The sequence below is a fragment of the Mustelus asterias genome, chromosome 3 (genome assembly GCF_964213995.1).
Source record: "Mustelus asterias chromosome 3, sMusAst1.hap1.1, whole genome shotgun sequence".
NCBI classification, from domain to species: domain Eukaryota; kingdom Metazoa; phylum Chordata; class Chondrichthyes; order Carcharhiniformes; family Triakidae; genus Mustelus; species Mustelus asterias.
Genome location: NC_135803.1, coordinates 159,298,674 through 159,320,115, shown reverse-complemented (window position 1 = coordinate 159,320,115; position 21,442 = coordinate 159,298,674). Strand labels below are relative to the sequence as shown.

The window sequence follows — 21,442 nt, the reverse complement described above, 5'->3', positions numbered from 1 at the left end:
GTCAGCAGTACCTATATGCATCACGACCTTGGGCTCCTCTCCCTCCCCCTTCAGGATTTCTGGGACTCGACCAGAGACATCCCGGACCCCTGCACCAGGGAGGCAAACCACCATCCGAGAGTCCCGTCTGTGTCCGCAAAAACGCCTATCTGACCCTCTCACCGTAGAGTCCCCAATTAGCACTACCCTATTAGCACTAGCATAGATAGGGTGAACGGTGGGAAGCTTTTCCCCAGGTCGGTGGTGACGTTCACGAGGGGTCATAGGTTCAAGGTGAAGGGGGGAGGTTTAACACAGATATCAGAAGGACATATTTTACACAGAGGGTGGTGGGGGCCTGGAATGCGCTGCCAGGCAAGGTGGTGGAGGTGGACACACTGGGAACGTTTAAGACTTATCTAGATAGCCATATGAACGGAATGGGAACGGAGGGATACAAAAGAATGGTCTAGTTTGGACCAGGGAGTGGCGCGGGCTTGGAGGGCCGAAGGGCCTGTTCCTGTGCTGTATTGTTCTTTGTTTCAGTAGGTTTACATTAACACTGCAATAAAGTTACTGTGAAAATCCCCGAGTCGCCACACTCCAGTGCCTGTTCAGGTACACTGAGGGAGAATTTAGCATGTCCAATGCACCTAACCAGCACGTCTTTCGGACTGTGGGAGCAAACTGGAGCACCTGGAGGAAACCCACGCAGACGTGGGGAAAATGTGCAGACTCAAAGAACAAAAAACAATACAGCACAGGAACAGGCCATTCGGCCCTCCAAGCCCGCGCCGCTCCTTGGTCCAAACTAGACCATTCTTTTGTATCCCTCCATTCCCACTCCGTTCATGTGGCTATCTAGATAAGTCTTAAATGTTCCCAGTGTGTCCGCCTCCACCACCTTGCCCGGCAGCGCATTCCAGGCCCCCACCACCCTCTGTGTAAAATACGTCCTTCTGATATCCGTGTTAAACCTTCCCCCCCTCACCTTGAAGATATGACCCCTCGTGAACGTAACCACCGACCTGGGAAAAATCTTCCCACCGTTCATCCTATCTATGTCTTTCATAATTCATAATCAGCAAGTCAGATACCATTTACACATCACTCACCTTTAACCTCACCAGCATAAACACCTGTGCCAGGACCCACAGCGGCTCAGACAGCAGTTCCACCACAGCAGAGAGGCCAAATGCCACCACTCCAATCCCATAATGGGGTACCAGTGCTGGGTGCGGGATCGTCACCAACTGGAGCCAGATCCAGCCCAAGAGCAGAGCCCAGCACATGCCCAGTGGAACACTGAAACAAAGAGTACATAAAGAATAATCAGTATGAACTGCCATTGTGTCGGTACTGGGTGATGCAGGGGTTAGAACACTGATAGCCATTCCCAACCCAATCTGAGGTTATGCCTGATTTCAGTTTGTGAAATGCACTTGAGAATTCTTTGTATTCCTTATTTCTTATGCAATAAGTATAGTGGACAAATATTGCTTCGAATCTGGTATTTTGTCCAGGCTCCCCGCATTCTCAGAGAACTCATGGCACCGAAGCTCCTCTCTCACCCTCAGAGAACGCACAGCCCCCAGGCTCCTCTCACACTCAGGGAATGTGCAGCCCACAGGCTTCCCTCGCACTCCCTCAGAGTCATAGAGGTTTACAGCATGGAAACAGGCCCTTCGGCCCCAACTTGTCCATGCCACTCTTTTTTGTAACCACTAAGCTAATCCCAATTGCCTTCGTTTGACCCATATCCCTCTATCACCATCTTACCATGTAACTGTCTAAACACTTTTTAAAAGATAAAATTGTACCCGCCTCTACTCCTACCCCTGGCAGCTTGTAGAAAGAGAAAGCCTGATGAGCATAAATAAAGATACCAGCAAAGCCTAATGGTTAAAAAAAGGTTAAGGAAGCAGCCAACGGTCTGTGTCCATAGCCCTTCAAACCCATTACTTATCAAAAATCTGTCCACCTCTTCCTTAAATTTACTCAACGTCCCACCATCCACACCGCTCCATAGAAACCATAGAAACCCTACAGTGCAGAAAGAGGCCATTCAGCCCATCAAGTCTGCACCGACAACAATCCCACCCAGGCCCTATCCCCGTATCCCTACATATTTTACCTGCTAATCCCTCTAACCCTCATAGTTACCCACTAATCCCTGCATCTCCGGACACTAAGGGGCAATTTAGCTTGGCCAATCAACCTAACCCGTACATCTTTGGACTGTGGGAGGAAATCGGAGCACCTGGAGGAAACCCACGCAGACACGGGGAGAACGTGCAGACTCCACACAGACAGTGACCCAAGCCGGGAAACGAACCCCCCCCCGCACTTTTAAGAGTCAACCACATTGTGGATCTGGAGTCACTTATAGGCCAGACCAGGTAAGACAGACTTCCTTCCCTAAGGAACATTAACGAAAGAGATGAGTTTCATTGTCATCATTGGACTTTTAATTCCACATTTTTAGTGAATTCAAATTTTACCATCTGTGGTGGGAGTCAAACCCAGATTCCCAAACCATGCCATGGTCTCTGGATTACTAGTCCAGCAATAATACCACTATGCCACTGCTTCCATGCATACTCATAGAAACAGGTCTCTGGGTTGCCTGAAGACTGTCCAGCCTTCTGACAGTCCAGTCAGGTATGCACTTGGCTTGAGCGCATGGTACCCAAGGGCAGAAGTACATTAGCATTACATTGTTGCCCCTTGGATATGGTGGTCAACTGATGCTGCTGACAAAGACGCTCAAACTCTCAAATTATCGTACAACAATCTCCTTTACTGTACCTTACCAAATCAGCATAACAGTATCAAAATTCCACCACAAAAGTTTACCCGCAAAGTATTCAACCCATCTTATTCTGTTATACACAAAGTATCTAACCTTTGACCTACTCTGTTAACACAAAGTATTCAAAATGCATCAAAAGCATCACAAAAATATCCAAACTCACGACATGCACTTAGATATCACTCGTGGTGAGGTGGTCAGACTCTCACCTGATAGGTTTTGTCCCAACGTCTCCGAGTCCTGGACTCGGGGTCTTGCTTCTTCTCCGGAGGTTGGTCCTGGATTACCGCTCCAGAAATTCCTCTGTTTCTCATTCTTATAGAGATCCGGTGTCTCACAACCCCCAGAGAAAAAAATTCTCCTCATCTCCATCTTCAATGAGCAACCCTTCTTATGAAACAGTGACCCCGAGTTCTAAATTCTCCGACAAGTGGAAACATCCTCTCCACATCCATCCTGTTCAAGTTGTCCCTGACTCTTCTAAACTCTGGTGGATACAAACCAAACCTCTCCAATCTTTGCTCATAAGGCGACCCGCCCATTACTGATATAATTTACGTATATAACAAACAATAAGGATGCGTGGATGAGGGCCTCTATCCCAGATTACTGAGGGAGACAAGAGAGGAAATTGCTGGGCCTCTAACAGAAATCTTTGTTTCCTCCTTGGCCACAGGTGAAGTCCCAGAGGATTGGAGGATAGCCAATGTTGTTCCATTATTTAAGAAGGGTAACAAGGATAACCGGGTAATTATAGGCCAGTGAACTTGATGTCAGTGACAGTGAAATTGTTGTAGAAGATTCTTAGGGATAGGATCTATACACATTTGGAACTGAATGCTCTTATCAGCGACAGACAGCATGGTTTTGTACGAGGGAGGTCATGTCTCATTAATTTGATTGAGTTTTTTGGGGAGGTGACAAAAATGATTGACGAGGAAAGGGCTGTGGATATTGTCTACATGGACTTTAGTAAAGCATTTGACAAGGTCCCTCATGGCAGGCTGGTGCAAAAGTTTAAATCTCACAGGATCAGGGGTGAACTAGCTAGATGGGTTCAGAACTGGCATGGCCATAGAAGACAGAGGGTAGCAGTGGAAGAGTGTTTTTCTGAATGGAGGTCTGTAACTAGTGGTGTTCCACAGGGATCAGTGCTGGGGCCTCTGCTGTTTGCAATATATATAAATAACTTGGAAGAAAACGTAGCTGGTCTGATTAGCAAGTTTGCAGATGATACTAAAATTGCTGGAGTTGCGGATAGTGATGAAGATTGTCAGAGAATACAGCAGGATATTGATAGACTGGAAAATTGGGCAGAGAAATTGGGCCAGTGAGCTGATGAATGGCAGATGGAGTTTAATTTAGACAAATGCGAGGTGATGCATTTTGGTAGATTGAACCAGGACAGGACTTAGTTAATGGTAGGGTGTTGGGGTGAGTTATAGAACAAAGATCTAAGGGTACAGGTTCATAGCTCCTTGAAAGTGGAGTCACAGGTGGACAGAGTGGTGAAGAAGGCATTCAGCATGCTTGGTTTCATCGGTCAGAACATTGAATACAGGAATTGGGATGTCTTATTGAAGTTGTACAAGACATTGGTAAGGCCACACTTGGAATACTGTGTCTCCATCCGTTTTTGAATAAAGAAGTTATATTTGCTATCTTCCCATGTAATGTAACCTTACCCGAATCCAGGGAATTTTGAAAAATTAAATACATCAGTGTCAGGAGGAACTCTATGAGGGGAGACAAAGAAGCATTGGTAGTTGCTCTCTCCTTTCCATTTCTGATTTACAGCTATTTCTGGGATGTTACTTGTGTCCTCTATAGTGAACTGTAAGAAGCCTCACAACACCAGGTTAAAGTCCAACAGGTTTATTTGATAGCACGAGCTTTCGGAGCGCTGCCCCTTCATCAGGTCAGACTCACCTGATAAAGAAGCAGCGCTCCGAAAACTCGCTACCAAAAATGTGCCAGATCATCGACATGGATCCCACCATCACACATGAGAACTCCATCCACCAGATACACAGTACATACTCTTGCCACTCAGCCAACGTTGTCGACCTGATACGTTACAGGAAAGGATATCCCGAGGCATGTACATCGGCAAGGCCATGCAGACACTACGACAACGAATGACTGGACCCCACGCGACAATCACCAGGCAGGAGTGTTACCTTCCTGCCGGGGAACACTTCAGCAGTCAAGGGCATTCAGCCTCTGATCTTCGGGTAAGCGTTCTCCAAGGCGGCCTTCACAACACACAACGCAGCATTGCCGAGCAGAAACTGATAGCCAAGTTCCGCACGCATGAGGACGGTCGGTAGCACAGTGGTTAGCACTGCTGCTTCACAGCTCCAGAGACCTGGGTTCGATTCCCGGCTTGGGTCACTGTCTGTGTGGAGTTTGCACATTCTCCTCGTGTCTGCGTGGGTTTTCTCTGGGTGCTCCGGTTTCCTCCCACAGTCCACAGATGTGCGGGTTAGGTTGATTGGCCATGCTAAAATTGCCCCTTAGTGTCCTGAGATGCATAGGTTAGAGGGATTAGCGGGTAATATGTGTAGGGATATGGGAGTAGGGCCTGGGTGGGATTGTGGTCGGTGAAGACTTGATGGGCCGAATGGCCTGTTTCTGCACTGTAGGGTTTCTATGTTTCTATGGTCTCGACCGGGATCTTGGGTTCATGTCACATTACATGTAACCCCCACCATTTGGCCTGGGCTTGCAAAATCTTACTAACTGTCCTGGCTTGAGACAATTCACACCTCTTTAACCTGTGATTATCCCTCTTTCCACTCGCACTGTCTGTACCTGTAAAGACTTGATTACCTGCCAAGACTCGCATTCCAATCATTATCTTGCAATTGAATCTCTATATATGCGCTGTTTGTGAACCCAATTCTCCACTCACTAGCTGAAGGAGCTGTTGGACTTTAACCTGGTGTTGTGAGACTTCTTACTGTGCCCACCCCAGTCCATGCCGGCATCTCCACATCAAAGCTCTATATAAAGCAGGATCCTGAGTGGGTCCATTGTCTTTAGTCCTGGTTGGGACCTGTTGTGTTCACCAAACACTTGTGGTTTTTATTGTTTTGCAATGAAAGCACTGTTCCCTTACAGCTGACTCCTGAAGTTATTATAATCACTGTGGCTGTTTCCTTTGATAGTGATTGCAATAATCCGTCCACTGACAACTACACCTTTCTGAAATATGTTCTTTAATACTCTTAATGTCCACACTGTCATAACTTGACTGTCTGGTGGTGACATTAGGGTTCCAATATCAAATGGGGCCCTTTAATACCTGATTGATGCAAGCACTCTCTACTGAGGACTGGTTGCATGAGATCCCTCCCCCTAGTTGGAGGACATTGCTGCTTGATACTTCCTGTAGCTTCCTTTTTCAGCGTTCTCAAGTAGTAAGGCTATCTCAATGGCTTTTTTAAAGTCCAATTTGGGTTCTGCCAACAGCTTCTGTTGGATGGTTAGGTCGTTTATACAACATACCAATCTGTCCCATAACATTTCATCAAGAGGCGGTCAAAATTTGCAGTCTTCAGCTTGTTTCTGCAACATAGCCAAGAACTCAGTGACAGGTTCCCCAGGAGTTCTTCCAGCCAAGGTGAAGCAATATCTCTGGGGAATTACTGGGGACTTCGGGTTGAGGTGGTTTTTAATCAGGTCTACCAGTTCATTAAAAGTTTTTGAGTCAGGGCATCCGGATTGGTCAGACTTATTACACTGGGACCAGAATAGATAGGGGTTGTTGATGGCCAGTACAGTACAATGGGCCAAATGGTCTCTCTGTGACTCTAAAGTCAGGGCTCTGCATGCTGTTAGCTATATCACTTTATGCTTTTGTCTCCTTCAATGTTATTAGTACGGCAGCAGTAATGCATGCACTCATTATATAGGTCCCAGTCTTCCTCACTGGTGTCAGAGCGCTCAAGTTCCTGGAAAATAGGCATAATGTTTTCTTCTTACTGGAGAAATTCTTGAGGTTCAGAGGTTAAGAGGGAAAGATGGAGGAAGAAAATATTTTTCTCCTCGTCGCCATTGTAGTAATTCAGCCACACACCAGTTTCTGTCACCAACGCTCTTTATTGTGAACCAAAGGAAAAGGCCGCATCCACGGTTTACAGTCAGGTAGTCTTCACCTCGGGACCTACAACTCCAGTTCGCCTAAAGTTACAGGCTTAAGAAGCCACACTGGCTGCTTCCCATTGGGTGAGCCTCCTCTAGCTCAATAAGACAGCTCGTACTACATGAAGCCCACGTGTAGATCTATCAATGATCTCCCGTAGCCTTCATAACAGTGGTGGAAGTCGAATCTTTGAATATTTTTAAGGCAGAGCTAGATGGATTCTTGATAAGCAAGGAGGTGAAAGATTATCAGCAGTAGGTGGGAATGTGAACTGAGGTTACAATCAGATCAGCCATGGAGGAGCAGGCTTGAAGGGCCGAGTGGCCTCCTCCTGCTTCTAATTGGTATGTTTGCATGTTGAGAGGATAATAGATCACTAACAGTAAAGAATACATCCCTAGTATCACTGACACACGCTGGATACTCACATTAACCAAAGCAGGTTTATAATCTGGGCCCATTTTTGATCTGCACCAACATTCAGGCAGGCTTTCCGAAAAGCTTCTCGTGAGAGGAAAAGAACTGTAGAATACAACAATGTGAGCCTGAATGGAGAGAACAGCAGCTGTTACTCAAGTACACTCACAGCAAAAAGTAAAGATCAGGAAAAGTACAACCCATGTGGGCCAAATGGCCTACTCCAGCTTCTAATTTCTGTGTTTTTATATCCGCCCTGAATGTTTCTCTGGATCAGGAATAAGAGAATGCTACCGGGAGTCGCCGAATCCTTAAATGATCCAACACAGGAGGCCATTTGGCTCATCGTGCCTGTGTCAACTCTCTGAGAGATTTATTGTCTTGTTCTGTTACTCTTGCCACACAACCCTGGGATTATTTTTTCCCTTCAAAGGTTTGTCCAAATTGCCTTTTGAAAGTTAATAAGAATCTGCTTTCAGGTAGCACATTTTTATTTATTGCTGTAAAAAGACACGTGTCGTCAAAGCTTTTCATCTTGCACTCACCAAGACAATTCATAGGAATACCGAATGTAAAGGGAGCAACAATTTATACTTTAGAAGAAGTGTTGATTAATTGGCAAGTGGACTCTGATTGGTAGAGTGCTGCCATAAAGATTGCACCAGTTAACTGATGACCGACAGCTAACTGCCGAGCTTTGCTGAAATTTATATCAGGCAGATTGACTCTGATTGACCGAGGCATTGCCCAGAGGAATGGACCTAAGAATGGCTGTTATCTGATTTCCACTCCATCTGATGAAGGAGCAGCGCTCCAAAAGCTAATGGTATTTGCTACCAAATAAACCTGTTGGACTTTAACTTGGTGTTGTTAAAACTCTTACTGTGTTCACCCCAGTCCAACGCCGGCATCTCCACATTTGGACATCCCCACCATCGAGAACATCCTTCTTGCATCTACCCTGTCTAGTCCTCTTAGAACTTTAAGAGAACCTTTATGAGAACCCCCTCATTCTTCTGAACTCCAGTGAATATAATCCTAACAACTCAATCTCTCCTTATATGTCAGTCCTGCCATCCCAGGAATCAAACTGTTAAACCTTCTCTGCACTCCCTCTCAAGTTAGAACATTCCTCGTCAGACCCCACTTGGAGTACTGTGCTCAGTTCTGGTCGCCTCATTACAGGAAGGATGTGGAAAAGATTGAAAGGGTGCAGAGGCGATTTACAAGGATGTTGCCTGGATTGAGTGGCATGCCTTATGAGGATAGGCTGAGGGAGCTCGGTCTTTTCTCCTTGGAGAGACGTAGGATGAGAGGAGACCTAATAGAGGTATATAAGATGTTCAGAGGCATTGATCGGGTGGACTCTCAGAGGCTTTTTCCCAGAGTGGAAATGGCTGCTACGAGAGGACACAGGTTTAAGGTGCTGGGGTGTAGGTACAGGGGAAATGTTAGGGGGAAGTTTTTCACACAGAGTGGTGGGCGAGTGGAATCGGCTGCCGTCAGTGGTGGTGGAGGCAAACTCAATAGGGTCTTTTAAGAGACTCCTGGATGAGTACATGGGACTTAATAGGATGGAGGGTTATAGGTAGGCCTAAAAGGTAGGGATATGTTCAGCACAACTTGTGGGGCCGAAGGGCCTGTTTTGTGCTGTAGTTTTCTATGTTTCTATTCTTTCTCAGATAAGGAGACCAAAACAGCACACAATATTCCAGGTGTGGCCTCACCAAGGCCCTGTATAACTGCAGCAAGACATCCCTGCTCCTGTTCTTGATTCCTCACGCTATGAAGGCCAAGGTACCATTTGCATTTTTTACTGCCCACTGCACATACCTTCAGTGACTGGTGTACGAGGACACCAAGATCCTGCTGCACATTCCCCTCTCAATTTTTGGCCACTCAGATAATAATCTGTCTTCCTGTTTTTGCAGGAAGTGGATAACCTCATATTTATCCAAATCATACTGCCTACTCACTCAACTTGTCCGAATCACACTGAAGCATCTCTACATCCTCACAGCTCACCCTCCCACCCAACTTTGTGTCAGCTGCAAATTTGGAGATATTACATTTAGTTCCCTCATCTAAATCGTTAATATATATTGTGAATAGCTGGGGTCCCAGCACTGAGCCCTGCGGTACCCCACTAGCCACTGCCTGCCATTTAGTCCGACTCTTTGTATCCTGTCTGCCAATCAGTTTTCTATCCATCTCAATACACTACCCCAATCCCATACGCTTTAATTTTACACGCTAATCTCTTATGTGGGACTTTGTCAAAAGCCTGCTGAAAGTCCAAATAAATCACTTCTACTGGCTCCCCCTCATCAATTCTATATCTTTGAAGAATTCCAGTAGATTTGTCAAGCATGATTTCCCTTTCGTAAATCCGTGCTGACTCTGTCCAATCCTGTCGCTGTTTTCCAAGTGCTCTGTGATAAAATCTTTGATAATGGATTCTAGAATTTTCCCCACCACCAACACTATAGTTCCCTCTTTACTCTCTACCTCCCTTTTTAAATAATGGGGTTACATTGGCTACCCTCCATTCTGGAGGAACTGTTACAGAGTCTATAGAATCCTGGAAGATGACTACTAATGCATCCACTATTTCTCGAGCCACTTCTTTAAGTACTCTGGGATGTAGATTATCAGGTCCTGGGATTTATTGGCCTTCATTTATCCATCAGTTTCCCCAACACCATTTCTCTACTAATACTGATATCCTTCAGCTCCTCCCTATCATTAAACCCTGCGTCTCCCAACTTTTCTGGTATCTTGTTTGTGTCCTCCTTTGAGAAGATGGAACCAAAGTCTGCATTCAGTTAGTCATGATGTGGAGATGCCGGCGTTGGACTGGGGTAAACACAGTAAGAAGTCTAACAACACTAGGTTAAAGTCCTACAGGTTTATTTGGTAGCAAAAGCCACTAGCTTTCGGAACAGGCTGTCCCTTCGTCAGGTGGGTGGGAGTTCTTACCCAATCACCTGACTCCCATCATACTCCCACCCACCTGACGAAGGGACAGCCTGTTCCGAAAGCTAGTAGCTTTTGCTACCAAATAAACCTGTTGGACTTTAACCTGGCGTTGTTAAACTTCTTACTGTATTCTGTTAGTCAGCCATTTCTTTATTCTTTATTATGAATTCCCCTGATTTTGACTGTAAGGGACCTACATTTGTCTTCACCAATCTTTTTCTCCTCACATACCTATGGGAACCTTTAGTCAGTTTTTATGTTCCTCGTTAGTTTATTCTCCTACTCTATTTTCCTCTTCTTTATTAATCCTTTGGTCCTCCTTTGATGAATTCTAAACTGCTCCTAATCCTCAGCTCTGCTGTTGTTTCTGGCCAATTTCTGTGCCCCTCCCTTGTGTCTAATACTATCTCTAATTTCCAAGCAAGCCATGGTTTGACCACCTTTCCCGTTTTACTTTTACACCAGACAGGAATAAACAATTGTTGCAGTTCACCCACGCGCTGCTTGAATGTTTGCCATTGCCAATCCACCATCATCCCTTTAAATAACTTTTCCCAATCTATCATTGCCAACTGGTGCCTCATAGCATCGTAGTTTCCTTTACTTAGATTCAGGACCCTGGTCTCAGAATCACCAACGTCACTCTCCATCTTGGTGAAACATTCTATCATGTTATGGTCACTCATCCCCAACTAGATTACCCATGATGCCTTTCTCATTACACAGTATCCAGTCGAGAATGGCCTGCTCTCTAGCTGATTCCTCAACATATTGATCCATATATACTCCAGGAATTCCCCCTCTACGGTATTATAACTAATTTAATTTGCCCAGTCGATATGCAGATTCAAATCACCCATAATTATAGATAAGTTTTAAGTTTAAGTTTATTTATTACTGTCACAAGTAGGCTTACATTAACACTACAATTAATTTACTGTGAGAATCCCCTAGTTGCCACATTCTGGCGCCTGTTCGGGTACACTGAGGGAGAATTTAGCATGGCCAATGCACCTAACCAGCACATTTTTCAGACTGTGGGAGGAAACCGGATGCATCTCTAATTTCCTGTTTAAGTCATTACCATCATCACCACTACAGTTTTGGGCTCTATATACAACCCCCACGAATGCATTTGGTGTTTCTTAGCTCTACCCATATAGATTCCACATCATTGGAGCTAATATCCTTCCTCAGTATGGTGTTAATTTCCTCTTTGACCAGCAATGCAACTCCACCGCCTTTATCTTTTTGTCTGTCCTTCCTAAATACTGAATACCCCTGGATGTTCAGTTCCTATCCCTGGCCACCCTGCAGCCATATCTCCGTAACCCCGACTCTACATCATACCTGCTTACATCTATTTGTGCTATTAATTCATCCACTTTATTGCAAATGCTCCGCATGTTAAGGCACAAAGCCTTTAAACTTGTCTTTTTAGGTTCTACACTGTCCTCTTCACAGTTTACAGGACTTCCAAGTTTTGGGTCATCTGCAAACTTTGAAATTGTTCTCTGCACCAAGATCTAGATCATTGTTCCACAGGAGCAGGCTGAGGGTAAGGGAGCTTGTTTGTGCACTAATTTATTTAATTAATTTTCAGTTAAATTAGTGAAAAAAATCGGAGGTTTTTTTTCTAAACAGGAAATAGGCCCAGCAGCAGCCTGGGAAGATTTTGGAGGGTTTAAAAGTGCTTAACTTGGAGGTTTCAGCCTCATTGTTCCACAGGAGCAGGCTGAGGGAAATAGGCCCAGCAGCAGCCTGGGAAGATTTTGGAGGGTTTAAAAGTAGGCCGCACCTTTGAGCGGGCAGCGTCGTTAGCGGGCAGTGGAGTGAGCAGGGGACAGAGTGAGAGCTATAAGGGCTTTGGCTCACAGGGCTTCGGCGAGGAAGGTTGTTTGTTTGTTTTTCTTTGGTTACACCCCCTTTTTGTTTTATCCCCAAAACTAAAAAGGACATGGCTGGTATGAGTGGGAGGCCAGTATACTGCATTCGGTGTGGGATGTGGGAGTTCCTGGAGACAACTTGCCTCCCGGAAGTCCATATCTGTGCCAGATGTGTGGAACTGCATCTCCTGAAGGATCGTGTAAGGGAGCTGGAGCTGAGGCTCGATGAACTCAGTTTAGTTAGGGAAAATGAGAGAGTCATAGATAAAAGTTATAGTCAGGTAGTGACACCAGGGTCTCGGAAGGAAGACACGTGGGTCACGGTTAGGAGGGGTAATAGTCAGAAGGGTGATGTGCCAGAAAGCACCCCAGTGGCAGTCTCCCATAAGAGAAAGGGATGGGCAACAGATGGGAGAAGGGAAGGGAGTGAGCAGTCTGTGGAGGGATCCCCTGTGGTTGTCCCCCTCCACAATAGGTATATTGTTTTGGATTCTGTGGAGGGGGATGACCCTCCAGGGGTAAGCCACGAGGACCAGATCGCCTCCACGGAGACAGGCTCAGGGGTCCGGAAAGGAAAGAAGGGGTTTAGGAGAGCGATAGTTGTGGGGGACGCAATAGTTAGAGGCACGGACAGGCGCTTCTGTGGGACTGAACAAGAATCCAGGATGGTAGTCTGCCTCCCTGGTGCCGGGGTACTGGATGTCTCCGAGAGGGTAGGAAGCATATTTAAAAAGGAAGGTAGTCAAACGGATGTGATTGTACACATTGGGGGAAATGATGTAGGTAGGAAGAGCAGGGGGGTCATACGAGAGAAATTCAGGGAGTTGGGTGCTAGGCTAAAAAGTAAGACCTCCAGTGTAGCAATCTCTGGACTGCTCCCGGTGCCTAGTGCAAGTGAGGCTCGGAACAGGGAGATTCTACAGTTGAACGCGTGGCTAAAGGACTGGTGCAAGAGGGAGGGTTTTAAATTCATAGATAACTGGGAAATCTTCAAGTCAGGATGGCAACTGTACAGAAAGGATGGGTTACACCTTAACTGGAAGGGAGCAAATATCCTGGCTGGGAGTTTTGCTCGAGTGTTTCGGCAGGATTTAAACTAGTGTGGCAGGGGGGTGGGGAACAAAACAGGAGGTCAGTAAATACTGAGGCTGGGGTCGAGCTGGGGGCCAGGGCAAGGCTAGCTAAGAAGAGGAGCACTCTGGAGGAGGAGGACCTGACTGGGCCTGGAGGTCTGGAGTGCATCTGCTTCAATGCGAGGAGTGTAACGGGTAAAACAGACGAACTTAGGGCCTTAATGCTTGTGCGGAATTTGGATGTGGTTGCGGTGACGGAAACTTGGTTAAAAGGACAGGACTGGCAGCTGAATATTCCGGGGTATCAGTGTTTTAGGCGAGACAGAGGAGGGGCTAAAAAAGGTGGGGGAGTAGCGATATTAGTTAAGGAGCATATTACCGCGGTGCAGAGGGTAGACAACTTGGAGGGGTCATGTACTGAGTCGCTGTGGGTGGAACTCAGAAACAGGAAGGGTGCAGTCACTATGCTGGGGGTGTACTACAGACCACCCAACAGCCCACGGGAAGTGGAGGAAAGGATATGTCAGGAGATTCTGGATAGGTGCAGAAAAAATAGGGTTGTTGTAGTGGGGGACTTTAATTTCCCTGGCACAGACTGGAAAGTGCTTAGAGCTGGGGGACCGGACGGGGAGGAATTTGTAAAATGCGTACTGGAAGGTTCTTTGGAACAGTATGTAGATAGCCCGACTAGAGAGGGGGCTATACTGGACCTAGTTCTGGGAAATGAGCCCGGTCAGGTCGTCAAAGTTTCGGTAGGGGAACATGTGGCAAATAGTGACCACAACTCTGTTAACTTTAGGATAGTAATGGACAAGGATGAGTGCTGTCCTACGGGCAGGGTGCTAAATTGGGGGAAGGCTGACTATAGCCGGATTAGGCAGGAATTGGTGGATGTTGATTGGGAGAGGATGTTCGAGGGTAAGTCCGCGTCTGGCATGTGGGAGTCTTTTAAGGAACTATTGATAAGGCTGCAGGATAGGCATGTGCCTGTAAAAAGGAAAGATAGGAAAGGTAGGATTCGAGAGCCGTGGATAACCAGGGAAATTGAGGATCTGATTAAAATGAAAAGGGAGGCGTACGTTACGTCCAGGCAACTGAAAACAGATGGAGCTCTGGAGGAATACAGAGAGAGTAGGAAAGATCTCAAACGGGGAGTTAGAAGGGCAAAAAGAGGGCACGAGATGTTCTTGGCAGGCAGGATTAAGGAGAATCCTAAGGCATTCTATTCATACGTTAGGAACAAAAGAGTTGTCAGGGAGAAAATCGGACCTCTCAGGGACAAAGGAGGGGAATTATGCTTAGAACCCAAGGGAATAGGGGAGATCCTAAATGAATACTTTGCATCGGTATTCACGAAGGAGAGGGGCGTGTTAACCGGGAGTGTCTCGGAGGGAGGTGTTGACCTGTTAGAGAAAATCTCCATTACGAGAGAGGAAGTGTTAGGTTTTTTAGGGAACATTAAAACTGACAAAGCCCCAGGGCCTGATGGCATCTATCCTCGACTGCTCAGGGAGACGAGAGGGGAAATTGCTGGGCCTCTGACGGAAATCTTTGTCGCTTCTTTGGACACGGGTGAGGTCCCTGAGGATTGGAGGATAGCGAATGTGGTCCCGTTGTTTAAGAAGGGTAGCAGGGATAACCCAGGAAATTATAGGCCGGTGAGCTTGACGTCCGTGGTAGGGAAGTTGTTGGAGAGGATTCTTAGAGACAGGATGTATGTGCATTTAGAACGGAACAATCTCATTAGTGACAGACAGCATGGTTTTGTAAGAGGGAGGTCGTGCCTTACAAATTTGGTGGAGTTTTTTGAGGAAGTGACAAAAACGGTTGATGAAGGAAGGGCCGTGGATGTCGTCTATATGGATTTCAGTAAGGCATTTGACAAAGTCCCACATGGCAGGTTGGTTAAGAAGGTTAAGGCTCATGGGATACAAGGAGAAGTGGCTCGATGGGTGGAGAACTGGCTTGGCCATAGGAGACAGAGGGTAGTGGTCGAAGGGTCTTTTTCCGGCTGGAGGTCTGTGACCAGTGGTGTTCCGCAGGGCTCTGTACTGGGACCTCTGCTATTTGTGATATATATAAATGATTTGGAAGAAGGTGTAACTGGTGTAATCAGCAAGTTTGCGGATGACACAAAGATGGCTGGAATTGCGGATAGCGAAGAGCATTGTCGGGCAATACAGCAGGATATAGATAGGCTGGAAAATTGGGCGGAGAGGTGGCAGATGGAATTTAATCCGGATAAATGCGAAGTGATGCATTTTGGAAGAAATAATGTAGGGAGGAGTTATGCAATAAATGGCAGAGTCATCAGGAGTATAGAAACACAGAGGGACCTGGGTGTGCAAGTCCACAAATCCTTGAAGGTGGCAACACAGGTGGAGAAGGTGGTGAAGAAGGCATATGGTATGCTTGCCTTTATAGGACGGGGTATAGAGTATAAAAGCTGGAGTCTGATGATGCAGCTGTATAGAACGCTGGTTAGGCCACATTTGGAGTACTGCGTCCAGTTCTGGTCGCCGCACTACCAGAAGGACGTGGAGGCATTGGAGAGAGTGCAGAGAAGGTTTACCAGGATGTTGCCTGGTATGGAGGGTCTTAGCTATGAGGAGAGATTGGGTAGACTGGGGTTGTTCTCCTTGGAAAGACGGAGAATGAGGGGAGATCTAATAGAGGTATACAAGATTATGAAGGGTATAGATAGGGTGAACAGTGGGAAGCTTTTTCCCAGGTCGGAGGTGACGATCACGAGGGGTCACGGGCTCAAGCTGAGAGGGGCGAAGTATAACTCAGATATCAGAGGGACGTTTTTTACACAGAGGGTGGTGGGGGCCTGGAATGCGCTGCCAAGTAGGGTGGTGGAGGCAGGCACGCTGACATCGTTTAAGACTTACCTGGATAGTCACATGAGCAGCCTGGGAATGGAGGGATACAAACGATTGGTCTAGTTGGACCAAGGAGCGGCACAGGCTTGGAGGGCCGAAGGGCCTGTTTCCTGTGCTGTACTGTTCTTTGTTCTATGTTCTTATTAACATATATCAGGAAAAGCAAAGGTCCCAAAACCGACTCCTGGGGAACTCCACTAAAACCTTCCTCCAACTCAAAAAATTTCTGTCGACTAATACTCTCTGTTTCATATTATTCAGCCAATTTTGTATCCACATTGAACATAGAACATAGAACATAGAACATTACAGCGCAGAACAGGCCCTTCGGCCCACGATGTTGCACCGACCAGTTAAAAAAAAAAACTGTGACCCTCCAACCTAAACCAATTTCTTTTCGTCCATGAACCTATCTACGGATCTCTTAAACGCCCCCAAACTAGGCGCATTTACTACTGATGCTGGCAGGGCATTCCAATCCCTCACCACCCTCTGGGTAAAGAACCTACCCCTGACATCGGTTCTATAACTACCCCCCCTCAATTTAAAGCCATGCCCCCTCGTGCTGGATTTCTCCATCAGAGGAAAAAGGCTATCACTATCCACCCTACCTAAACCTCTAATCATCTTATATGTTTCAATAAGATCCCCTCTTAGCCGCCGCCTTTCCAGCGAAAACAATCCCAAATCCCTCAGCCTCTCCTCATAGGATCTCCCCTCCATACCAGGCAACATCCTGGTAAACCTCCTCTGCACCCTCTCCAAAGCCTCCACATCCTTCCTGTAATGTGGGGACCAGAACTGCACACAGTACTCCAAGTGCGGCCGCACCAGAGTTGTGTACAGTTGCAACATAACGCTACGACTCCTAAATTCAATCCCCCTACCAATAAACGCCAAGACACCATATGCCTTCTTAACAACCTTATCTACTTGATTCCCAACTTTCAGGGATCTATGCACACATACACCTAGATCCCTCTGCTCCTCCACACTATTCAAAGTCCTCCCGTTAGCCCTATACTCAACACATCTGTTATTCCTACCAAAGTGAATTACCTCACACTTCTCCGCATTAAACTCCATCCGCCACCTCTCGGCCCAACTTTGCAACCTGTCTAAGTCTTCCTGCAAACTACGACACCCTTCCTCACTGTCTACCACACCACCGACTTTGGTGTCATCAGCAAATTTGCTAATCCACCCAACTATACCCTCATCCAGATCATTAATAAATATTACAAACAGCAGTGGCCCCAAAACAGATCCCTGAGGTACACCACTTGTAATCGCACTCCATGATGAATATTTACTATCAACCACCACCCTCTGTTTCCTATCCGCTAGCCAATTCCTGATCCAATTTCCTAGATCACCCCCAATCCCATACATCTGCATTTTCTGCAGAAGCCTACCATGGTGAACCTTATCAAACGCCTTACTAAAATCCATATATACCACGTCCACTGCCTTGCCCCCATCCACCTCCTTGGTCACTTTCTCAAAAAACTCAATAAGGTTAGTAAGGCACGACCTACCTGCCACAAAACCATGCTGACTATCACCTATCAATTCATTACTCTCCAAATAACTATAAATCCTATCCCTTATAATTTTTTCCAACATCTTGCCGACAACAGAAGTGAGACTCACCGGTCTATAATTCCCGGGGAAGTCTCTGTTCCCCTTCTTAAACAATGGTTTAGTTTACGGCATTGCTACTGTCCCTTTCATTCCCTAAATCCTTTGTTATTTAAAGCAACTGAACATCCAAGAAAAAGGTGATGTCCAGGAGTTTAAGTGGGATCAGCGTGAAATGCCAGGCACTTACCTCACATTGACAACACCAATGGTCTCCTTTGAAACATAGCGCAGGGTATATGCATTCAGAAGAAAGGTCAGCACCCGAAACAGCACCTGGTACAAAACAAAATACAGTCAGAAGTGTTAATGTAAGCCTACCTGTGACACTAATAAATAAAAATAATTAGGATCATCCCCACATAGGGCCAACATGCTGGCACAATGGGTAACACTGCTGCCTCACAGCGCCAGGGGCCTGGGTTTGATTCCTGGCTTGGATCACTGCCTATGTGGAGTATGCACGTTCTCCCCGTGTCTGCATGGGTTTCCTCCAGATGCTCCGGTTTCCTCCCACAGTCTGAAAGACAAGCTGGTTAGGTGCGTTGGCTATGCTAAATTTTCCCTCAGTGTCCTCGAACAGGCACCGGAGTGTGGCGACTAGGGGATTTTCACAGTAACTTCATTGCAGTGTTGATGTAAGTCTACTTGTGACAATAATAAATAAACCAAAAAATGCTTTAGAATGCGATCTGTCCCGCACAGGGGGGCTTGGGCATTTGGGATTGGGGGAGAGGCGGGTATTTTGGGGTTTGGGATGGGGGGTTGTGAATATTTGGGGTTTAGGGGGACAGGGGGGTATTTGGGGATGGGGGTTTGGGGGGGTTGGGCATTTAGGGGTGTATTTAGGGGTTGGGTATTTGGATGGGGGAGTGGGGTATTGGGAGTGGGATATTTTGGGGGGTATGTAGAGGTGTTTGGGGTTGGGGATTTCAGGGTTTAGGGGGTATTTGGGGATGGGGGTTTGGGGATTGGGTATTTGCGATGGGGGAGAGGTGAGTATTGGGGCAGGGTATTTGAGGGGTATTTAGAGGTATTTGGGGGTTTGGTTTATTATCCAATCAGTCCCGCACAGTGGCGGGTTTTTGGGGGGGGCAGGGTTTGGAGAGTATTTAGGGATACAAAGAACAAAGAAAATTACAGCACCGGAAAGGCCCTTCGGCCCTCCAGGCCTGCGCCGACCACGCTGCCCGACTGAACTAAAACCCCCTACCCTTCTGGGGACCATATCCCTCTATTCCCATCCTATTCATGTACTTGTCAAGACGCTCCTTAAAAGTCACTACCGCATCCGCTTCCACTACCTCCCCGTCAACGAGTTCCAGGCACCCACTACTCTCTGTGTAAAAAATCTGCCTCGTACATCTCCTTTAAACCTTGCCCCTTAAACCTGTGCCCCCTAGTAATTGACTCTTCCACCCTGGGAAAAAGCTTTTGGCTATCCACTCTGTCCATTCCTCTGATAATCTTGTAGACTTCTATCAGGTCTCCCCTCAACCTCCGTCGCTCCAGTGAGAACAAACCAAGTTTCTCCAACCTCTCCTCATAGCTAATGTCCTCCATACCAGGCAACATCCTGGTAAATCTTTTCTGTAACCTCTCCAAAGCCTCCACATCCTTCTGGTGGTGTGGCGACCAGAATTGAACACTATATTCCAAGTGCGGCCTCACTAAGGTTCTATAAAACTGCAACATGACTTGCCGATTTTTAAACTCAATACCCCAACCAATGAAGGCAAGCATGCCATATGCCTTCTCCACCTGCATTGCCACTTTCAGTGACCTGTGTACCTGTACACCCAGATCCCTTTGCCTATCAATACTCTTCAGGGTTCTGCCATTTACTGTATATTTCCTAGTTGGATTAGACCTTCCAAAATGCATTACCTCTCATTTGTCCGGATTAAACTCCATCTGCCATCTCTCTGCCCAAGTCTCCAACTGATCTATATCCTGCTGTATCCTCTGATGGTCCTCATCGCTATCCACAAATCCACCAACCTTTGTGTCGTCCGCAAACTTACTAATCAATCCAATTACATTTTCCTCCAAATCATTTCTATATATTACAAACAGCAAAGGTCCCAGCACTGACGGATTTTTGGGGGTAGGGTATTTGCGATGGGGGAGAGGCGGGAATTTGGGACGGGATGTTTGGGGGCGGTATTTGGGTATTTTGGGGGTGGGGTATTGAGGGTTTAGGGGGTGGTTTGGGGGTATTTAGGGAGGATTTATGGGGGAATTTGGGGTTCGATTGGTATTGGGGCCATTTAGGGAGGGTTTAGGGGGTATTTGGGGTTCGGGGGGTATTGGGGGCATTTAGAGAGGGTTTAGGGGGTTATTTAGGTATTTTGTTTGCGGCCTCTCCGCACCTGCAGCCCCGCGCTGTACGACGTCAATCTGGCCGCGTGTCTCAGCGCCTCCTGCGGCTGTTTCGCTGCTCCGGGGCCCGGCTCCATCCCCCGGCCCAATCCAGCTCCAAGACCCCGGCTCCTGTCCCAGCCACAGTCCCAGTTCCGGGCCTCGGCCTCAGTGTGAGCCGCGCTTCGGGTCTCGGGAAGGCGCCGCAGCCGCTTCTCCAGCCCGGGGAGAGAGAGAGAGAGAGGGCGGAGCGTCAGTGACTAAACCCGAGTGAGAGACTGAGAGGGACTGAGTGTGAGGAATGAGTGTGAACACTGAGTGTGGGAGGAACTGAGTGTGAGGCACTGAGGTCACTGGGTGTGAGGGGGCATTGAGTGTGACAGGTCACGGTGTGAGGGGTAACCATACTGTGCATTTAAGTGTGTTTGTGCATGTTGTTTAGCAGCCAGTTCTATGTATCGGTGCCGCTTTGTATAACCAGCTTCCACATGTGGATGCTGCAGAGGCATAACTGACCCTAATTGCTGGAATGTTTGATTTAATTTGGGCTAATGCACTGTTGTTATTTTTAAATTTTCCTCTGGGGTCTTTCAGAACAGGGCTTGATTAGGTTGATTGACAGGAAAAGTCATGTGAATGGATGGGGCTTTACATGTATTAGTATACAGTGAAAAGTATTATTTCTTGCGTGCGCTGCAGACAAAGCATACCGTTCATAGAGAAGGAAACAAGAGAGTGCAGAATGTAGTGTTACAGTCATAGCTAGGATGGAGAGAAAGATCAACTTCATATAAAGTAGATCCATTCAAAAGTCTGATGGCAGCAGGGAAGAAGCTGTTCTTGAGTCAGTCGGTACTTGATCTCAGGCTTTTGTATCTTTTTCCCGATGGAAGAGAGAATGTCCGGGGTGCGTGAGGTCCTTAATTATGCTGGCTGCTTTTCTGAGGCAGCGGGAAGTATAGACAGAGTCAATGGATGGTAGGCTGGTTTGAGTGATGGACTGGGCTTCATTCATAACCCTTTGTAGTTTCTTGTGGTCTTGGGCAGAGCAGGAGCCATACCAAGCTGTGATACAACCAGAAAGAATGCTTTCTATGGTGCATCTGTAAAAGTTGGTGAGGGTCGTAGCGGACATGCCAAATTTCCTTAGTCTTCTGAGAAAGTAGAGGCATTGGTGAGCTTTTGTAACTATAACATCAGCGTGGAGGGACCAGGACAGGTCGTTGGTGATCTGGACACCCAGAACCTGAAGCTTTCAAACA

The 21,442-nt window shown here is 46.8% G+C and overlaps 1 protein-coding gene across 1 annotated transcript in view; it reads right to left on the bottom strand.

Moving 5' to 3' along the window:
• rft1 (RFT1 homolog) overlaps positions 1-20,502 on the bottom strand; it is a 142,472-nt gene extending 121,970 nt beyond the window's left edge. Inside the window, exons 1-4 of the mRNA XM_078210042.1 lie at positions 20,192-20,502; positions 18,010-18,095; positions 7,367-7,483; positions 1,095-1,284 (exon numbers count right to left, since the gene is read on the bottom strand). Of these exons, the coding sequence (XP_078066168.1) occupies positions 1,095-1,284; positions 7,367-7,483; positions 18,010-18,095; positions 20,192-20,278 (480 nt within the window). The 5' untranslated portion in view covers positions 20,279-20,502. The remainder of the gene's footprint in view (positions 1-1,094; positions 1,285-7,366; positions 7,484-18,009; positions 18,096-20,191) is intronic.
• Positions 20,503-21,442: the final 940 nt, after the last annotated feature.